The sequence below is a fragment of the Trichoderma reesei genome, assembly GCF_000167675.1.
Source record: "Trichoderma reesei QM6a unplaced genomic scaffold TRIREscaffold_2, whole genome shotgun sequence".
In the NCBI taxonomy this organism is placed as follows: Eukaryota; Fungi; Ascomycota; class Sordariomycetes; order Hypocreales; family Hypocreaceae; genus Trichoderma; species Trichoderma reesei.
This window is the reverse complement of record NW_006711149.1, coordinates 1,841,404-1,859,840: the sequence shown is the minus strand read 5'-3', so window position 1 is coordinate 1,859,840 and position 18,437 is coordinate 1,841,404. Positions and strand designations below refer to the sequence as shown.

The window sequence follows — 18,437 nt, the reverse complement described above, 5'->3', positions numbered from 1 at the left end:
TACGTCTATAACCTGCTACATACACACGAAACGAATTCGAAATCGCCCAGGTGACGTGACAAGTGAATCCACCACAAATTGCTTCTGCTCAAAGAGGCCTCGTCCTTGGTTTCACGCCCTTGCATTATTACAGCGTACGGACATGCCGAGCTGAAGCACCTCTCAAGTGATATGCCACGTGACATCAGCGTCTCGTCCGATCTGTGACTGGCCAGATCTGCTGCCGCCTGCGGATCCCGCGCACCGATGCGGCCAAGCGCGCTTTGTGACTTTCTCTCTCCTGGGCGCAGTTCCATCTCCGCTGCCGCCGAAACCTCTTCGAGATTCCTTAAACCGCATCTTCCGCCAGTCTCTCTTGTTCCTTGCGCCGTCGCTTTGCTTTCTTCCCTTTCTTATTCTCGGTTTGATTGCCTGGCGATAACGGCTGCTTGCTGTCTTTCGGTATAGAGCGCGACGGCTTTGAGGCGATCATCATCTCTCTGCCCATCATGTCCAAGTTTACGAGGCTGTATCTGCGGATACCGCGGCCAAAGGTAGGCCACGCGCGGCTCCCTCTCTATCTCCTCGAGGAGAAACTGGCCAAGTTGTGATCTTGACGCTGACACTCGCCATCAGACCCTCTTTGGCCTCATCAGCCTCCAGACGGGCACAGAGTTGATTTCACTGGCGCTCGTCTTCAACAAGGTCACGGGCGTTTACGGTCTCCTTGCCATCCTTACCGGCTTTCAGCTCTCCCTCTTCCAGCTTACGACCTACGTATACTGCATCGGCGTTCTCGGCACCCTCGTCTACCTGATCCCACACATCCGAAAGCAGACTCCCTTCGAATGCTTGGCCCTGGCCTGGCTGTACGCTATCGACACCGTCATCAACGGCCTCTCCACGGTGGCCTTTGGAATGGATTGGTACTTTGCCACTGCTACGCCCAACGCAACCGAAATCCGACCATCCAGCCTGCCTGGAATTGTTGCCGAAGGCATGGAGGGCCTCCGACGCGAAGCTGCCGTGCACGGCGGCGTTGTGCCCCAGGAGACAGCGGCCAGCATGGTTCTCATCACCGGACTGACCCTCATCAGGGTCTACTTCTGTCTGGTCGTCATGAACTTTGCACGACAGACGCTGCAAAAGTATATGCAGCTGATGATTCTCGAGGGACCGGGCGTCGACGACCAGGTGGGGCCGTTTGCGGCGGACCTGCCTGACGGTGAGGGCCGAAGAGGCCAGCTCGGCCGACTGATGGTGTCATTCGGACGCGGTTACTGGATGGAGTACTCTGAGGCGAGGGAATGGGTTGCGGGCGGTAGCAGCCGGAAGCCCAGCTCAGCGGGAACTCTCGCTGGTGAGGTGTGAGGTGTAATAATACAAGAGAGGGAGAAAGGGAGAGGGCGAGAGAGTCAAGTTGGCTAGACGGGCAGAGGTCGAGGGACTGAGACGTAATGGAAGGGAGGAAATAATACATAATACCACTTGGGTACTGTCATGGGAAGACTGGGGTTGAAATGACGCGATCGGAGCCCCGCGATTCATCATCGAGAGAAAAATTCTCGGCAGGCTTTTGGATTTCACTGTTTTGAGTGGTCACGAGCGTGGCCTTTTTTATTTAATACATACAAGTAATACTATCCGATATGCTTATTTAAGGGTCTTTTGGGGGGAAGGCAGAGAGGCCCCGAGGGCCGGAGCATGGCCTTGACTCGGCATTCGGAGGTGCTAGCGACTGGCTCCCTGCCGCTACCGGGCGATGAGTTCTGTGGGAAGCGGGCAAATGGGCGAATGGGATGGAGAGCTGTGGGCTCGGCTCGTCGGTGGCCTTTGGGAGGGAGACGGAAGTCGGAGGGAGATTTCGATGGGTCCTTGTATGTATGTACATAGTATCGTACTCGTAGTGGTAAGGTAGTGGTAGTATCGTGGGTTTGATGTACGTATGGGCGTTGGGAGGACTACGCTATTGATTCCAGGGTCCGGCTCAGTCCAACAAAGGATCGGTACTTGAAACGATGCAGTTAAAGGTACATTGGACGATGGATTGGCTGAGCAGTTTGCTCTTGTTGGAAGTCTGGAAACATGTGAACTTGGGATCTGAGAGGCTGCGGCAAGATTGCGGCGAAGAGCGGCGGTAGCAGATCAAGAGGACGGTTGCTGAAGTGGGTTTAGTGTTGATGGCGTCAACAGGCAAACGGGTTTTGCTGGAGGAATGGGATGGGAATTTGCTTGTTTTTTTGGTTGAACGGTGATCTGCATCTGTAGTATAGGGTACTCGCTGCAAAAAAATCAACATGACATTGACACAAAGTTTGGTTTGCCTGATTGATTGATTGATTGATACTGTGATTGATTCTTTCCTTGATGATAGCGGTGTGGTTTCAGGGTGTACCTAAGTAAGTGGTTGTAGTAGGTAGTTATCGATACCTTGATAGTCCTGCCATTCCCAGTGCTGTAGCATCCATCTCTACCCCCTCCAAGCCTCACCACCTCTCTCTCACCACCTCACACAAACAACCCCCCTCCCATGTCGCAAACCCGCAGCGAATCTGACGCCCGGGATTTGTCAGGGCGAGCGATTTCGCCATCGCCGCCGTCCTCCCGCCTGCCCTATCACAAGCCGCCGCCTCCAATGGCTTGCCTGGGCTGCTCATCCGGCGGGTGGCGCCCACGCAAGACTCGTGCAGAACCTCCCAAGCGCTAAGCGATCACGCAATCCTCCAACCCTCGGGCTTCTGCGGGGAATGGAAATTTGGCTTGAGCAGTTGGTGGAGCCTTGGGAGAGACATGGACAGCAGGAGAGGGAAACACAGCAGCAAAGAGAGACGCAAGGCCGTCATTGTTGCTGAGAAAAGAGGGAAAATAGCGAGGTGGCATTGGCTGACGGCTGCTGGTTGAATGGCGGGCTAGTAGTTGGTCCCCTATCTATAACTAAACCGTTCTCACCATTCCTTGCGCATCGTCCGTTTCTGACTCCAAGGGCTGATCTTTTTTTTCTTCTTTCCTTTTATTTTCTTCTTCTCTTCTTTTCTTTTTCCATCTCCCCATTTCTCATTCTCGCCTGTTTGCTGTTTCCCTGAGCCCTTGTCGGGATCATTGGTGCTTTCGACAGCCTCGGATTGACCCTCGAGGACCGGCGACGAAACGAGAGGCATGGCGACTTCAACTCAGATCCGCACGCCTGAAGAGGCTGGTGAGTCAAGCTTGCTTTTGCTATGAACACCTCTCCTTCTTTATATCTTCTCTTCTGAACCACCACCATCATCATCTACATACTCCCGAGCTTCTGCTAACGTGCTGCTCTGTGTAGCTGCGAGAATCGCCTACCTCTCTAGCGATGTCGTCATTTCCGTCCAGCCTTCATTGGCTGCCGACTCGGAGTTTTCCTCCCACCTGAAGCGGTTCGCTGGCCGCAAGGACCGTGGAATTGTTGCGGCGACTGAAGACACCGTCCCCGAGGTGAGTTCCTGGCAATGGGCGCTCGTTGGTGTTTTTTTTTTCCTCTCTCGCTCTGTCTTTTGCTCCTTTGCCGCACTTACATGTCGTCCCACCCAAAAAGTGACGACGACCCGATCCCGGTCCGCCGACAGCCCGAGGACTAGGGGGTCAAGGTGGTTCAATCAAGCAGCAACGTCCAACTAACCTCTCAACTTCAATCCAGATCCAATATGTCCGCTACAACAATGACCCATTGCTGTCCGTCTTCGCCCCTGCGCGGGCAGGCAAGCTCGTCTCTGTCACGACGCCTTCTACCATCCTCCTCCCCTCCATCTCTCACCTCTACAAGCTCACCAACTACCCCGTTGTCCTCCATGTGGCCCTCCAGCCGCGTGGCTTTGCCGACTACTCCGTCATCACCTCTATTCGAAACTCGGGCTGGACCTTCCTGCAGTCCGAAACCCTCCAGGAGGCCCAGGACATGGCCATCACCGCACATGCCCTGGCTGTGCGCACCGGCAAGGCCGTCATCCACTTCTTCTCTCCAGACACTTCGGCCCGCGATGAGCCCATCGGCCTCGAAGACTTCTCCGTAGTACGAGCTGTCCTTGACATCGACGCCGTCAGGAGACTACAAGCTGGCACCATCAAGGCTTCCGGACTGTATGCCGATGATGGACACGTTGCCGTCTCCTCAGACCACCAGGAGGTCGAGTCTTCTGCTAGCGCCGACAAGCCCTCAGGCCTCCAGGCCTCGACGGCCAGTCTTGCTTCCAAGGTGGTCTCCGAGTTGTCAGCCAAGACGAGTCAGGCGAGCAGCTCAAGCACACCCACGGGCTCCTCGTCCGTGGCCACTACGGTTGAGATTGCTGCTCCCCAAGTGACCTCCGAGGACGTCTATGTGTGCGCCACTCGCATTTGGGCGCAGCTGAACACGGCTCTGGGACGACAATACAACGCCTTTGAGTACACTGGACCGGCCAACGCGGAGAACTGTCTCTTCATCTTCGGCTCCGACACTCGCTCCTTTGCCGAAGCCATCAACAATGCGAAGCCCGATGACGTCTACGCCAAGATTGGTATTCTTACTGCTCGCCTGTACCGACCCTGGATTGGCTCCAAGCTTGTGACGAGCATCCCCCGGACAATCAAGAGGATCGCCGTCCTGGAGCAGATTCACCGAAAGACCACTAAATGGGGTCCCCTGTTGATCGATGTCTTGTCGTCCGTCAAGAGCGGCCCCGGCGGTGTTGAGACCATTGTTGGCCACCAGCTGGGATACATTGCCCCTGAGGCCATCACCCAGGCTCTCCGTGGCGTTGTGCAGAACCTCACAGCCGCGCAGCCCATCCAGAACCTGGAGGTGGGTGTCAAAGAAGGGCCCAGTGAACCAGCTGCGGTGGGCGTGGATGCCCCGAAGCTCGAGGTCGCCTACTCCAAGATTCTCGACCAGCTTTTCGGCAGCAGAACCTACATCGCCAACGCTCTCCAGTCCCAGAACGCCGGTATTTCTCCTACAGTAGCAGCCAGCCCTGAATTTGGCTTCGGTTCTCTGTTGGCCCGGAAGGAGTTGCGCAACAGATTCGTCGCCGAGGTCAAGCAGGCAGCGAGCAGCGCCGGCGTCGCCAGTGAGGCGCTCAAGAGCTGGCTGGCACGGTGGGCCGTCAACGCTGACGACCAGGCCAAGTCCGACGTCATCTCTGACGATGTCATTGCCAAGCTGGAGCAGGATGGCTCGCCCGAAGCCCAGAAGCTTCTCGCGAACCGACACCTCTTCCGCAAGGAGTCTCTCTGGCTGATGGGCTCTGATGCCTGGGCTTATGATCTCGGCAACTCTGGTGTTCACCACGTCCTTGCGTCTGGCGAGAACGTCAACATGCTCATCATCGACTCGACTCCCTACTCCGAAAAGGCTGCGGCCGACCACGAGCGCAGGAAGAAGGACATCGGCTTATACGCCATGAACTTTGGCAACGTCTATGTGGCTTCCACCGCGGTCTACAGCTCATACACTCAGGTTCTGCAGGCCCTGCTGGAGGCAGACAAGTTCAACGGCCCATCAGTCGTGTTGGCCTACCTGCCCTACTTTGGCGAGACCGACTCCCCTCTCACCGTTCTGCAGGAGACCAAGAAGGCCGTGGATGCTGGATACTGGCCTCTTTACCGGTGGAACCCCGACAACGAGGCCAAGGGCGAGCCGACCTTCTCCCTGGACTCGGAGCTCGTCAAGCAAGAGCTGAAGGCTTTCCTGGCCCGAGACAACCAGTTGACGCAGATCATGAAGAAGGAGCCCAAGTTTGCCGCCAGCCTTGGTCAGGACTTTGGAACCGAGGTCCGGGCTGCACAGAAGAGGAAGGCAAAGGATGCCTACAACCAACTCCTCGAAGGCCTCCTGGGCGCTCCCCTCACCATTCTCTATGCTTCTGACAACGGCAACGGCAGCACGCTGGCCAAGCGATTGGCCAACCGGGGCAGAGCCCGTGGCTTGAAGACGGCGGCAATGGCCATGGAGGATTATCCCATTGAGGACTTGCCAACCGAGGAAAACATCGTCTTCATCACCTCCACCGCCGGTCAGGGAGAGTTCCCCCAGAACGGTCTGGCCTTCTGGGATGCCATCAAAGACAATACCGATCTCGATCTGGCCACCGTCAACTACTCCGTCTTTGGCTTGGGCGACAGCCACTACTGGCCTCGTAAGGAGGACAAGATCTTCTATAACAAGCCTGCCAAGGATCTTGACCGAGTTCTCGGCAACCTTGGTGGCAAGAGGTTCGTGGACATTGGCCTCGGAGATGACCAAGATCCGGATGGCTTCCAGACAGGCTACGCCGAGTGGGAGCCCAAGTTGTGGCAAGCCCTTGGCGTGGACAAGGTCGAGGGCCTCCCCGATGAGCCGCCGCCAATCACCAACGAAGACATCAAGCTCGAGTCAAACTTCCTCCGAGGCACCATCGCAGAGGAGCTGAGGGATACGTCGACTGGCGCCATTTCGGCGGCCAACTCCCAGCTGACCAAGTTCCACGGCACCTATCTCCAGGACGACCGCGACGTCCGCGATGAGAGAAAGGCGCAGGGCCTGGAGCCCGCGTACAGCTTCATGGTTCGCTGCCGACTGCCCGGAGGTGTTGCGACAGCCGCCCAGTGGCTGCAGATGGACGACATCAGCAGCAAGCTCGGCAACGAGACGATGAAGCTCACTACCCGTCAGACGTTCCAGTTCCACGGCGTCGTCAAGGGCAAGCTGCGTCCCACCATGCAGGCCATCAACCGCGCGCTCATGACGACGATTGCCGCCTGCGGTGATGTGAACCGCAACGTCATGTGCAGCAGTCTGCCCGCTCAGTCCAGGCTTCACGAGCAAGTCCAGTCGTACGCTGCCAAGATCAGCAACCACCTGTTGCCTTCCACCAATGCCTACCACGAGATTTGGCTGGCCGATGAGAATGACAAGAAGGTCCAGGTTGCGGGCGACGCCGTCCAAGACTTTGAGCCGCTGTACGGCCCTACCTATCTGCCCCGAAAGTTCAAGATTACGATTGCCGTTCCTCCCCACAACGACACCGATGTCTACGCGCACGACATTGGTCTGATTGCCATCGTGGGCGACAACGGTGAGCTGCAGGGCTTCAACGTGCTCGCTGGCGGTGGCATGGGTGCCACTCACAACAACAAGAAGACGTACCCCCAGACTGGCCGCATGTTTGGCTATGTCGACAAGGAGGACGTGCACATTGCATGTGAGAAGATTATGCTCGTCCAGCGCGACCACGGCGACCGAAAGAACCGCAAGCACGCCCGTCTCAAGTACACCATTGACGACATGGGCGTTGAAGTGTTCAAGGGCAAGGTCGAGGAGCTGTGGGGCAAGCAGTTTGACAAGCCGCGAGCCTTCGAGTTCAAGAGCAACGTCGACACCTTTGGCTGGCAGCGAGACGAGTTTGGCCTGAACCACTTCACCTTCTTCATCGAAAACGGACGCATCGAGGACACGCCCGACTTCCAGATGAAGACGGGCCTGCGGGAGATTGCAAAGGTGCACAAGGGCGAGTTCCGCCTGACGGGCAACCAGCACCTCATCCTCAGCAACGTCAGCGACGAGGACCTGCCCGCCATGAAGGAGCTGATGAAGAAGTACAAGCTCGACAACGTCCAGTTCTCGGCCCTGCGCCTCAGCTCCTCGGCCTGCGTCGCCTTCCCGACGTGCGGCCTCGCCATGGCCGAGTCGGAGCGCTACCTGCCCGTGCTCATCACCAAGCTCGAGAACTGCCTGGAGGAGAACGGCCTCCGGCAGGACTCCATCGTCATGCGCATGACGGGCTGCCCCAACGGCTGCGCCCGGCCCTGGCTGGCCGAGGTGGCCTTTGTCGGCAAGGCGTACGGCGCGTACAACATGTACCTCGGCGGCGGCTACCACGGCCAGCGCCTCAACAAGCTGTACCGCGCGAGCATCAAGGAGGACGAGATCCTGGCCATTATGCGGCCCTTGCTGAAGCGCTATGCGCTGGAGAGGACCGAGGGCGAGCGGTTTGGTGACTTTTGCGTGCGGGTCGGGCTCATTCACGAGACGACGGACGGACAAAACTTCCACGATAATGTGAGTATCTCTAACTTTTGACAAAATCCCTCTCTTCTCTCTCTCCGAGTATGAATTATTGGATGCTAACTGGCGAAATAGGTTGCGGAAGAAGAGGGACCAGAAGAGGAGTAGACGAACGGAACGACAAAGAAGGAGGTGTCTTGGGTGTGGGTGAAGGGGAAGAATATTCGAGTTAGAAGATGGGAGAAACTGAATTGTCAATTTTGGATATATCACCGGCGTTGAAGGCATCATCATTGTTATATATATATATATATATATATATATATATATTATACACACAAAAAGGCAAAAGCATTGTCTACAATATAAACTCATATTAAGATAGGCCAAGACCACAAGCAAAAGAAGCACGTTCCTTGTCTCGAGGATGGATACCCCTGATTTTTAACTTGATGGCGGCCAACCAAGACTGAACAAAATTCACGAAAGGAATAAGTCACATCTCTTGTCATCTCATCTCATCAACTCGACTCTTCATTCCTCAAACCCTCGACAAATGTAAAAAGGAAAGAAAAGATACTTGTACTTCAAATCATGCAACACATCTCATTTTCGTCTTCACCATCACCACTACGTCCCAAAAACCAAACTTCATCAAACAAAATAGCTCATCAAACCATTATAGACAAAAAGACATACAATCATACAGAGAGAGTATCGACATGAATCAGAAAACACGTTTGCTGTTCGCTCTTTCAACGCATCAAAGAGACGACGACTCATCAATTCCAAAGCCACCCCCCTCCCTCCCTTTCCCAGCCCGCAACCCCCCATTCTCATGAATATAAAATACCATTCCTGTCCCGCTTATTGTTCGAATACGTTGGGTCGTACCGAAAACAACTCTTGACAAGCAAAGAAATGAAAAAGGAAAACAAAGCAGATAACCTACCTACCTAATAACCCAGCCTCCTTAGAGGCTTCCATACAAGAGGGGAGCAATATACCGAGAGAAGACCTCGCCCAACGACAAGGTGCTCGAGACAAAACAAATGAAACAAAGAAATCATGTTCTAAGGGTATTCGTAATGCTGCTTCCCACGCTGCTCATGGTCTCGCTAATCTTCTCGCCCATGCCGCCCGCCCAGCTCGGCAGCTTGAGCGTCATGCGGATCCTGCCCTCGACCACCAGGTGGATGAGGTTGATGACGGCAAACGTGGTCGATCCGATGGCGCGGAAGACGGCCAGGCCCGCGACGCTCCAGAGCAGGAAGCGCAGGTAAAAGTTGTCGCCGATGCCCTTGTCGCTGTAGACCTCGGACACGGCCATGGCCAGGATGGCGTTGAGCCCCATCCACGACACCACCATGTACGTCCGCACGCTCTTGTAGTAGTCTTCCTGCAGCTGGGCCTCGCTCGGGGGCTTCTCGGGCACCTCGACGCGGTCTCGCAGGTTGCGCAGGGCCTCATCGTATCCGCTGTCGATATCGAGCTGCTCGCTGGGCATTTCCAGCTCGACCTTGTCGCCCTTGCCAATGGCGCCTCCCAGGTCCGTCTTCATGACATTGTCGCCCTTGGTGCCCCAGGTGACGTCGTGCGTGTTGCAGAAGGCGTAGACTTGCAGGGTGCAGATGTAGCTCGGCAGAAGCAGGAAATACTGGCCGGCAGAGGTGAACATGTGCCACGGGTCGAGGTACAAGAAGGACATGGCAAAGTATAGACCAATGGTCGAGGTCATGGAGACAATGAGGTTCGTAAACACGTTGTTACCCAGTGTAAATGTGATGCCGCTGTCCTTGTCCGTAAACTGCCTGACGACGATGTAGATGATGGCAAAGGTCGTGTACACCATGATGATGCTGTAGACGATCATACTGCCGAGATAGAGCCTCCTGGCGCCCTGTGGACGGTTGCCAAGCGACAGGATGAACTGGACAGCAATGAGCAGGATACAGGTGTATCTCAAAATGATGAAGATGACGTTGCCAATGCCGTGACCGAATGGATCGACTCGCGGGTCTGCTAACCCGCCAGCGACGAAGTAGAAGGCCAGGTAGAAGTTTGCGAGAGAAAAGTACGTAAAGAGCAGCTGGACAAATTGGTAGACGAATTCGATGTACAGGAGGACCTTGCGAGCAAGGGTGTGATCCGTCTGCAGAATCTGTCGAAACTGGACCAGGGAGTAGACGGCAGCGAAGAAGGCACCGTTCAGCCATCTTCTTCGCTGGGAGATGAACTCGGGGACGGAATCTGGATTTGGTCGTGTTAGTTCATTTCTCTATTTACACACACACAACTTCAACAAAAACGCGACTCAGGGGACACTTACCGGGCACGTCTGTTTCTCCATGGCAGCCCTTGACATATTTCAACACCCATCTCTCACCCCGCTTGGCCACAAGCTCCCAGCACAGGATACGATCTTCGGCAAGATACATGTTGGCGGTAAACACGTCCGCATGCTGTCCATGGAGAGTCTCGCCCTTGAAGTATTGGCTCAACGGTCCATGGCCGGTCTCGTCGTTCTGCAGCGCGTGGTAGCGGTAGGCACTGAGGGCACCGGGCAACACGGTAATGTATCCAAAGACAGACTCGAGCGGCTTATCCAGGATGTTGGACATTTTGTACTCGAAGTTCTGAGACGCAACCAAGGGGTTCAGCAGGTATGATCCGTATTTGCCCTTCATGGCCTTGATCTCGCCACAGGCGCCGGCCACGTTGGAGTCAAAGTCGAAAGCCTTCCAGAGGTGGTACAGCGAGGTGCCTCCGGGACGAGTTCCCACATCGAGGAGAATGCAGACATTGGGGTTCAGGGCCTTGCCAAAGGCATTGAAGAACCAACGGTGCGAGTTGAGCTTGCGCGAGTTCTTCTCCTTGAGGCAGAAGATGATTTGGCACGGCACGATGCCCTTTTCAGCGCCCTTGAACTTGAGGTCCGAGTCGAGCGAGACCTGGGTCGTGTATTCGTAGACGTGGGCCTGCACGGCTCGGTTGTTGACGAAGTTCTTGGCGATGCCGTGCTGGTACACGCCCATGGCAGCCAGGGCGTCGAGTGTACGCGGGTGAATCTTCTCACGGCCATCGGAGATGATGCAGACAACCACCTTTTGCCAGCCATTCTCGCCCCATGTGCGAGATCGGGATCGCGAGCAAAAGTGCGAGATATTCTTCATGACGGCGTACATGGTTCGCGTAAAGAGGATTTCGTCTTCGTTGTACATGGTGATGCAGATGAAGAGCTCCGTCTCTCGAGTGGTGCGGCCGATGCTCTGTCGCAGCTTGTACCCCCTATCGACAAAGTCGTCGGGATCGCACGTCACCGCGGTGTATCTCATGTGCGTGAACTCGACCTCGTCTCGCCGGGGCAGGAAACTGTAGAGGATCGTCGGGATCTTGCACTCCAAGACCAGCTCTCCATTGATGAGCGGGACTTCCTTCTTGGACATTTGCGGAGCGCGGACGCCTCGCCTCTCTTGCGCTCCGTCGGGCGCAGGGCCATAATGCTCATACTTATCGTAGTATTCCTGGTCCTCGCCCAGCGTCTCCTGCGACCCCGAGTGGTACGAGTCGCGGTCATCGCCATAGTGGCGGTCATCTTCTTCCTCGTAATGGTCGTAGTGCTCATAGCCGTCGTAATGGCGAGATTCGCTGAGATCAGTCTCTGGGTCATAGAAGTCGTCGTCCTCGCGGTGGTCCAAGGGAATCGAGACGGTGATATCGTCGGGAAACTGCGAGTTCCGCGACGTGTTGCCATAGCGAGGCGCCGGAGGCAAAGGCCGTCGCGGGCTGCCGCCATATCGCGATGACGGGGTTCCTGGTCGGGGGCTGCCGTTGATATCGGAGGGCTCGTAGGAAGCGTGAGACGCCGGAGGGCGCGAGTAGTCCGTCATTCTCGATGCCGGCGACCAGGGCCTGTGTGAGGGATCCCTGGTGTCGTAGGACATGTAGGAGCCGTCTGGCGGCGGGATGCTGGGAGCGTCGTCCAGGATGGACCCGGTCCGCGTGTGGGAGGACAAGACACTGGGGGCATACTGAGGCAGCGGCGATCGCGAACTAATCGGCCTGTCGTGTGAGCTTCTAATCTTCCATCTGACTGTTGGTCGCATCTTTTTCGCAGCCGGCCCCGCTGGAGCAGCAGCAGCAGCAGCAGCAGTGGTATCAGCATCGACGAGTGTCGTCGGCTGAGGCACTGGCTGCGCAGCTGCTTTTGCGGTTTGCTGAGACGGAGAGTGGTCGCATGCTGAGAGACTCCCTCTGCGCCGCCGGAGTCGCTCACTTGGTCCCTCCGGGATGGTTGGTAAAGCCTCAGCGAGGTTCGGGGAGCCGTTGAGCGCTGAACTCGCGGGACTGTGCAACTTTGCAGTGGTGGTTGGGCGAAGCTGTTTGATGTAGAGGGGAGGGGGGACAACAGAGTCAAGATTGGGCAGGGGATGATGACAAGCTGAAGGAGTGGAGGGAAGAGGAGGCTGAGGAAGAGAATCATCCGCCGTGGTTGCTGCTTGCATCTCCGGCCCTTGGCTGGACTCGACGCTCGAGGCGGCGGCTGGACACTCGTCGAAAGCCATGGTGGACGTCTCTGGTTCGCGATGCGGTCCGTGGTGTTTCGAAGCGTCCTTGGGGTGCAAAGACAGCCTCGAGACGGACGGGGACGACATGCTAGTATTAAGGAATGCTGGTGTTGCCAATGGCGACGGCTGTGCTACGTACGGTCTGTCTCTGTCGACGGGCTCCTCGACGGATGTCAACAGTCTAACGGCGGCGGCGCCATGGCCGGTGGGCGAGTCGAGCTCGTCGTCGTACGGCGGCAGGCTGTAGCCGGGCGGGTGGCGGTCCATTGCGAATGCGGCGAGAAATGCCGTGTGTTTTGGTTCTGGATCTGGTTCTGGCGATTAAGCTTTTGGAATGCTGACCAGCTGGAGGGTTGGGTTAGTAGTAGTACCTGTAGAAGTGGGTTGCGATGCGAGACACCTGATGGCCTTGCACAACCGAGATGGGATGCTTGAGCCAGAGCCGACGAGGGGCGGTGTCGCGCCACGATCATGGGCGTCGCCGATTGAAGCTGGATATGGATCTGTGAGGATGAATCCGTGACCCGTGGACGATAAGGATACAGGGAAAAAAACGAGCGCCTATCTCAACCGCGGCGCGAACAAGGCGTGGAGAGGTTTGGGATGCGGTTGAGGGACTGAGCTGCATAAAGATTAAAAGGCGGGTTGCGGCTTTGACCAGGTACAGACAGACAGAGAGACAGACAGACGGGACCAGTTGCAGGCCCCCGGTAAGGCAAGGCGAGGCACAGCACAGCACAGCAAGGCACAGCAAAGACCCAGCAGAGGCCTAGCGAAGGTCCAGCAAGGGCCAGGTATGCTCGCTGTGGAGATCGAGGTTGCAGCTGTGCAAGGGCCGCGACCAAACAATTGGCTTGCGCGGCATTGTTGGCCCGGCAACCGGCGATCCAGCACATTGGCGAACACGAGAATCCCGGTCGAGCCGCAGGAACACGCGCAGTCCGCAGTGGTTTAGCCGCCGTGATGGGATGGGGGGAATTGGGAAAGGTGTCAATGGACCAGGTACCGATCGAGGCTGAGGCTTATTGTTGTTGTTGCTTCAATTTGGGGGGGTATGCCAGAGAGGAAAGCGGTGAAGCTACCTATTCTGATACGGGTGTTTAGGTTTGTATCATTCCCAGGTACAGTACAGGCACATTTTCACCAGTGCAAGTTGAAGGTGAACCCGCGTGTCTTGCAATTCTGTCTGCATGTATCATTGAACTGATACCGATTCAACAGCCGTCAACGAGGCTCGCTTTTCTTTCTTCTTTTTCGACTCGCAATTCTTCAGCTGGGGTATTAATAGTCCACTGCGGCCGAAGCGGTCTGTCTTGCAGCTTATTCCCCACAGCCGCGTCCAGGGATCCTGAATGGCGCACATGTTGCAACATATTGTTACTACTGCTAGCTGCGAACACTATCGAACGTGTGATCTGATCGCTTCTTGGAAATCCAAGGGTTCCTCCAAAGTATAAAACTCTCTAGAACAAAGCTCTATGCTGTGTGCTGTATAAAGCATGTCCGTTGTTGACTGGCACACACCGCAGCTGATAACCAACTCTAACGTACACCATCTTCGAGTAGCATACAGACTTTGTGATAGGCTACAAAGTATACAGCCCTCCTATAGTAGATCGTAAAGTCCCAATCACAGAGTGTGACTGTTACCTGCTTCGGCAAGACAATATTGAGCCTCAAGTATCCACGCTGTACTTTCAAAGCTAGACCAGGGGAGAATGTTATGGTGTTGAAGACCTCAACTCCAGGTTAGTCTCCCAGCCGTGTTGAGAGAGCAATCAAAGCGATCTGTCTGTTGTCAAACATTGGCCACAACGCAACTACTACGCGTTACCAGTCACCAGATACCATTTCACAGATTGCATGTATCCAACAATTTTGATCATCTGGCGTTCTTCACTGTCGATACTCCTTCCAATAGCCTTTTCCCGTCGTATTCTCAGTCCTTACCTACTATGTATCAGAGACTACTGCATAGGTAGTACTTATGAGGTAGGTTGGAGCCCGACACCATCGCGTTCGTCTTCTGTGACCGTACCTGGGTACCTGCATCGTCAGGCACATGTCCGCCAAACCCCCCCAAAACCTTGCCCCTCCACGGCAGTACCCAATACTAGTACTCCCGTCCACTAAAAGGGAGCTGAAGCACAGCTCTGACGCAATCAGCTACAGCGCTGTAAATTGGCACCCAGCAACCGCTGCAGCGACAAGGCTGTAAACAGACCCCGAACGTGGAACAAGCGACACCACCGCCTCCCTGCCTCCCTCTCCTGCTGCTGCTGTCATCTCTCCCTCGCCACATTTGCATATCTTGATATCTTTTCCACAAAACCGGTCAGCGCATCGCCAGACACATCTCCGACTCGCTGCGGCATCGGCCAAGCACCCAACATTCTACCAGCATTTCATCCTCGCCTCGTCCGAATATCTGAGCCCGACTCCAGCTCCTGACCAACAGCAACCCCCCCATATAGATGCTCTGTACGCCCTCTTCGCCCGTCCCTACCCTTACACATGCCATCCATTGCCCCGCTAACCAGTTGGTATGGAACGCAGACCATCGTATTGCCTCCTAGCTCGCCGAACATCACCACCAAACCCCCCCCGACTCGCCTCGCCATGGCCCAGTTCCTGCAGACAGTGTCAGTCTCTCCTCGTCCGCACCCGCTTCCTCCTCTCCATCGTCGCGGCCCTCAACATGGCGTTTGCCCTGTTCCAATACCTGAGCCCCAGGTCGCGCGCCAAGATAGCGCGTCAGGACGGAACCATCCTGCCCGTCTACGAAGACCCCCCGCTCAAACCAGTGCTGAACACCGTGATTGCTGACGGCGAGATATTCCTGAGCAGAAACCAGAAGACGAGGAACCAATTCCGACCGCGTGCGGGCAAGGGCGGCGTCAACAGCTATCAGCTTAGGCAATATGCCGAAGTCACCCTGGGAGGAGGCAGCTTGCGAAAGGTCGTCAAGCTGCCCGAGGGCGAGGACGAGAACGAGTGGTTGGCAGTCAATAGTGAGTTTCCTGCAGACGCTTGCTACACGACAACGCGGATGTTGACAGAAAATGTCAGTGGTGGACTTTTACAACCAAATCAATCTCCTTTACGGCGCCATCACCGAGTTTTGCTCGCCTCAGTCATGTCCCGAGATGAAGGCTACGGATGAGTAAGACGAGAATCCTTGCGAACCCCCTTTCCCAACTTCCAGAAGCGCATCTGACGCTGTCCAGGTTTGAATATCTCTGGCAAGACAACGAGAATTACAAGCGGCCGACCAAGATGGCTGCCCCAGCCTACATTGAGCAGCTCATGACATGGGTTCAAGCCAACATCGACAACGAGTCCGTCATGCCCAGCAAAATTGGTACGTAGTCCGCGTTGGTCCTTTAATCGCTGTCCGATATCGCCTGCTGACAGCATCCCCAGGCGTCCCTTTCCCCAAATCGTTCCCGGCTTTGATTCGGCAAATCTTCAAGCGCATGTACCGCGTATACGCGCACATCTACTGTCACCACTATCCGGTCATTAGGGAGCTGGGACTGGAGCCGCATCTCAACACCAGCTTCAAGCAGTATGTGCTGTTCATTGACGAGCACAGCCTGGCAAGCGGGCGCGACTACTGGGGACCGCTTGGAGACCTCGTTGACAGCATGCTGAAGAGTGACTGATTGGGCGTTGCTGTTCCTTTTTTCTTTCCTTTTTTTTCTTTCACGCCGTTTTTATTGGAATTATTTCTTTGTACCGCAAGCGACAATTGCAGCAACTGCTTAACAGGGAGCAAGGCAAGGCGTTAGGATAATACTACTGTAGAAATTGGGAATTTGGCACAGGATCGGCAGTGCTCAGGTCTATCGGGCAGATTCGGGCAAAAGGGTATCATAGGAAAGACGAGGCCAGCATCATGAGGCCAACAAGACGGTGCAGAACCGAGGCGACGGTATATGCATCATTGAGACAAGTCTTAGATAACGAGAAGAGAATAATGAAAAGAGGCTTATTGCAGACGATGAGGATGTCTCTCCTGTGTAGGTATTTCGGTGAACAATTACCTTCCCTAAGGTACCTAAGTGTATGAGTTGGTGATAGCCGGACTGCGCAAGAATAGAGGGCCTTATGTAAGCAGGAAAGTTGGTGCCTCATCCGTGCGGCAAGGCATCCACGTCCAAAATTGCCGGCCTGCATCGCAGAACCTCCAACCCTCGAACACCGATCGCTCTCTCACCACCCCTCGACCGCCAACTCCGACTTCAACCCCAGCCGCCATGCTGTCGCGACAAGTCTTCCGCTCCCTCCGGGCTGCTGCCCCCCAGCGTGCCGTCGCCCTCCGCGCCGCCCCGGTCCGGACCTTTGCTGCTGCTGCCTCGAGCGACGTCAAGCCGCCCATTGCCGTCTTTGGCCTCGACGGCACCTATGCCACTGCTCTGGTATGCCGATCCCCCGGAACGATGAAAGAAAGAGGAAGGACGACTGTTGTTGGGTTTTACTTTTCGAGTGTCTGGAGAAGCCAATTGCGCACTTTTGACGAGCGCCAGCGGCCATGGACATGGACGAATCGACAACACAAAAAACCGCCCGATGCTACCTAGAATTATAGAGGGCTAACAAAGTGCCTTTTTTTGCGTCAATTTCTAGTACACCGCGGCCTCCAAGACCTCGACCCTCGACTCCACCGCCAAAGAGCTCGCCAAGCTGGCCGGCATCCTCGACAAGGACGCCAAGCTGGTCGGCATCCTCTCCGCGCCGACCCTGACGCCCGCCGACAAGTCTGCCATCGTCGCCGAGCTCGTCAAGCAGGCTGGCGCCAGCGGCTCCACGCTCAAGAACTTCCTCGAGACGCTGGCCGAGAACAACCGCCTGGGCCTGCTCAAGGGCGTCGCCGACAAGTTTGGCCAGATCATTGCCGCTGCGAGGGGCGAGGTCGAGATGACTGTTACCAGTGCTCAGGTGCGTTCTTTTGTTCGGCAAGGGGGGGAATCTATCTGTCATCTGGGTATCGCGATATCGATGACGTTACGATACACGATGATGATACGGAGAAACACATGTCTTGATGGCGCAAGTACTGACACGGATCTTCCTATAGGCTCTTGACTCCAAGACTCTGTCTCGTCTGGAGAACGCTGTTGCCAAGTCTTCCTACGTCGGCCAGGGCAAGAAGCTCAAGGTCACCAACACGGTATGCATACGGCCCCCCATCTTACATCACGCCATTACACTCCCTATAATTCATCTGAACGACAACTTACACACAAATGCCAGGTCAACCCCGAGATCGTCGGCGGACTCATCGTCGAGGTCGGCGACCGAACCATTGACCTCAGCGTCTCCTCCCGCATCGCCAAGATGAACAAGCTCCTCACTGACAACCTGTAAATCTACATCATCATGTATACAAACAACCAAAATATCAAACAAACAGAGAAATCAAAGACCAAATGACCCAATTCCGAACGAGGGGTTCAATTTCTCTTTGAAAACCAAAAAAAAGGGGGCTCATTACCTTACCACCAAACATGTATAGAGTGTGGGAGAGAGGTAGAGTTTCTTTTGAAGCTGCGGAAGGATGAAAGCAGAGGTGGGGGAATGATTGCGCGATTAAGGCTGTTGATTGATGGGCAGCGTTCGTGTGCGTAAATAGAAAGCAAGTCTTGTTCACTCAAACAGAGATGAAGGAATGGCTTTTCTGTGTTACTTGTTACCTATCCTCCTTGCTGCTGTGACATGGATGTGTGACGAGGCCGCTTCCTGTCATGAACACAAGACTCAATTGGAAAGACTCAATTGGAAAGATACTTCATCCTCTGAGATGAGCTTTTGTCAGCAGTCGAGGTATTTGGGGTATATATAACAGCTATTCTTCATTCCCACAGATGAGCTCATATCTGGAGAGTCGGTTCGGATTCATCTAC

At 55.3% G+C, this 18,437-nt stretch overlaps 6 protein-coding genes across 6 annotated transcripts; 4 read left to right on the top strand and 2 right to left on the bottom strand.

Annotated features, from left to right (window-relative positions):
• Positions 1 to 344: 344 nt before the first annotated feature.
• On the top strand, positions 345 to 1,350 carry TRIREDRAFT_75045 (uncharacterized protein; the record flags this gene model as incomplete). The annotated part of the gene is made up of 2 exons (XM_006962389.1): positions 345 to 533; positions 616 to 1,350. Exons 1-2 carry the CDS (start codon positions 489 to 491, stop codon positions 1,348 to 1,350), a joined length of 780 nt encoding a protein of 259 aa, XP_006962451.1. The 5' UTR covers positions 345 to 488.
• Positions 1,351 to 3,028: 1,678 nt separating this feature from the next.
• TRIREDRAFT_45138 (beta subunit of assimilatory sulfite reductase) lies at positions 3,029 to 8,276 on the top strand. Its single transcript, XM_006961983.1, has 4 exons — positions 3,029 to 3,175; positions 3,293 to 3,441; positions 3,644 to 8,017; positions 8,099 to 8,276. Exons 1-4 carry the CDS (start codon positions 3,136 to 3,138, stop codon positions 8,129 to 8,131), a joined length of 4,596 nt encoding a protein of 1,531 aa, XP_006962045.1. The 5' UTR covers positions 3,029 to 3,135; the 3' UTR covers positions 8,132 to 8,276.
• Positions 8,277 to 9,029: 753 nt separating this feature from the next.
• TRIREDRAFT_55341 (glycosyltransferase family 2) lies at positions 9,030 to 12,069 on the bottom strand (the record flags this gene model as incomplete). The annotated part of the gene is made up of 2 exons (XM_006962174.1): positions 9,030 to 10,213; positions 10,293 to 12,069. The coding sequence occupies 2 exons, from the start codon at positions 12,067 to 12,069 to the stop codon at positions 9,030 to 9,032; spliced, it is 2,961 nt and encodes a 986-aa protein (XP_006962236.1).
• Positions 12,070 to 12,239: 170 nt separating this feature from the next.
• Positions 12,240 to 12,798, bottom strand: TRIREDRAFT_103973 (uncharacterized protein; the record flags this gene model as incomplete). Its single annotated transcript, XM_006962173.1, has 1 exon — positions 12,240 to 12,798. A coding segment is annotated over one exon (559 nt), but the record flags the coding sequence as incomplete, so codon positions are not given.
• A 2,431-nt stretch (positions 12,799 to 15,229) lies between these two features.
• TRIREDRAFT_55208 (uncharacterized protein) lies at positions 15,230 to 16,196 on the top strand (the record flags this gene model as incomplete). Its single annotated transcript, XM_006962388.1, has 4 exons — positions 15,230 to 15,542; positions 15,601 to 15,694; positions 15,759 to 15,892; positions 15,955 to 16,196. The coding sequence occupies 4 exons, from the start codon at positions 15,230 to 15,232 to the stop codon at positions 16,194 to 16,196; spliced, it is 783 nt and encodes a 260-aa protein (XP_006962450.1).
• Positions 16,197 to 16,755: 559 nt separating this feature from the next.
• Positions 16,756 to 17,901, top strand: TRIREDRAFT_21535 (uncharacterized protein; the record flags this gene model as incomplete). Its single annotated transcript, XM_006961926.1, has 4 exons — positions 16,756 to 16,952; positions 17,161 to 17,472; positions 17,612 to 17,704; positions 17,788 to 17,901. The coding sequence occupies exons 1-4, from the start codon at positions 16,791 to 16,793 to the stop codon at positions 17,899 to 17,901; spliced, it is 681 nt and encodes a 226-aa protein (XP_006961988.1). The 5' UTR covers positions 16,756 to 16,790.
• Positions 17,902 to 18,437: the final 536 nt, after the last annotated feature.

Excerpts from the sequence above, each read along its gene's own strand:
- TRIREDRAFT_45138 (XM_006961983.1), top strand. The coding sequence starts at position 3,136 with ATGGCGACTTCAACTCAGATCCGCACGCCTGAAGAGGCTG. Across the intron at positions 3,176-3,292 it reads CCGCACGCCTGAAGAGGCTG|CTGCGAGAATCGCCTACCTC; the intron begins GTGAGTCAAGCT and ends TGCTCTGTGTAG. Across the intron at positions 8,018-8,098 it reads GACAAAACTTCCACGATAAT|GTTGCGGAAGAAGAGGGACC; the intron begins GTGAGTATCTCT and ends CTGGCGAAATAG.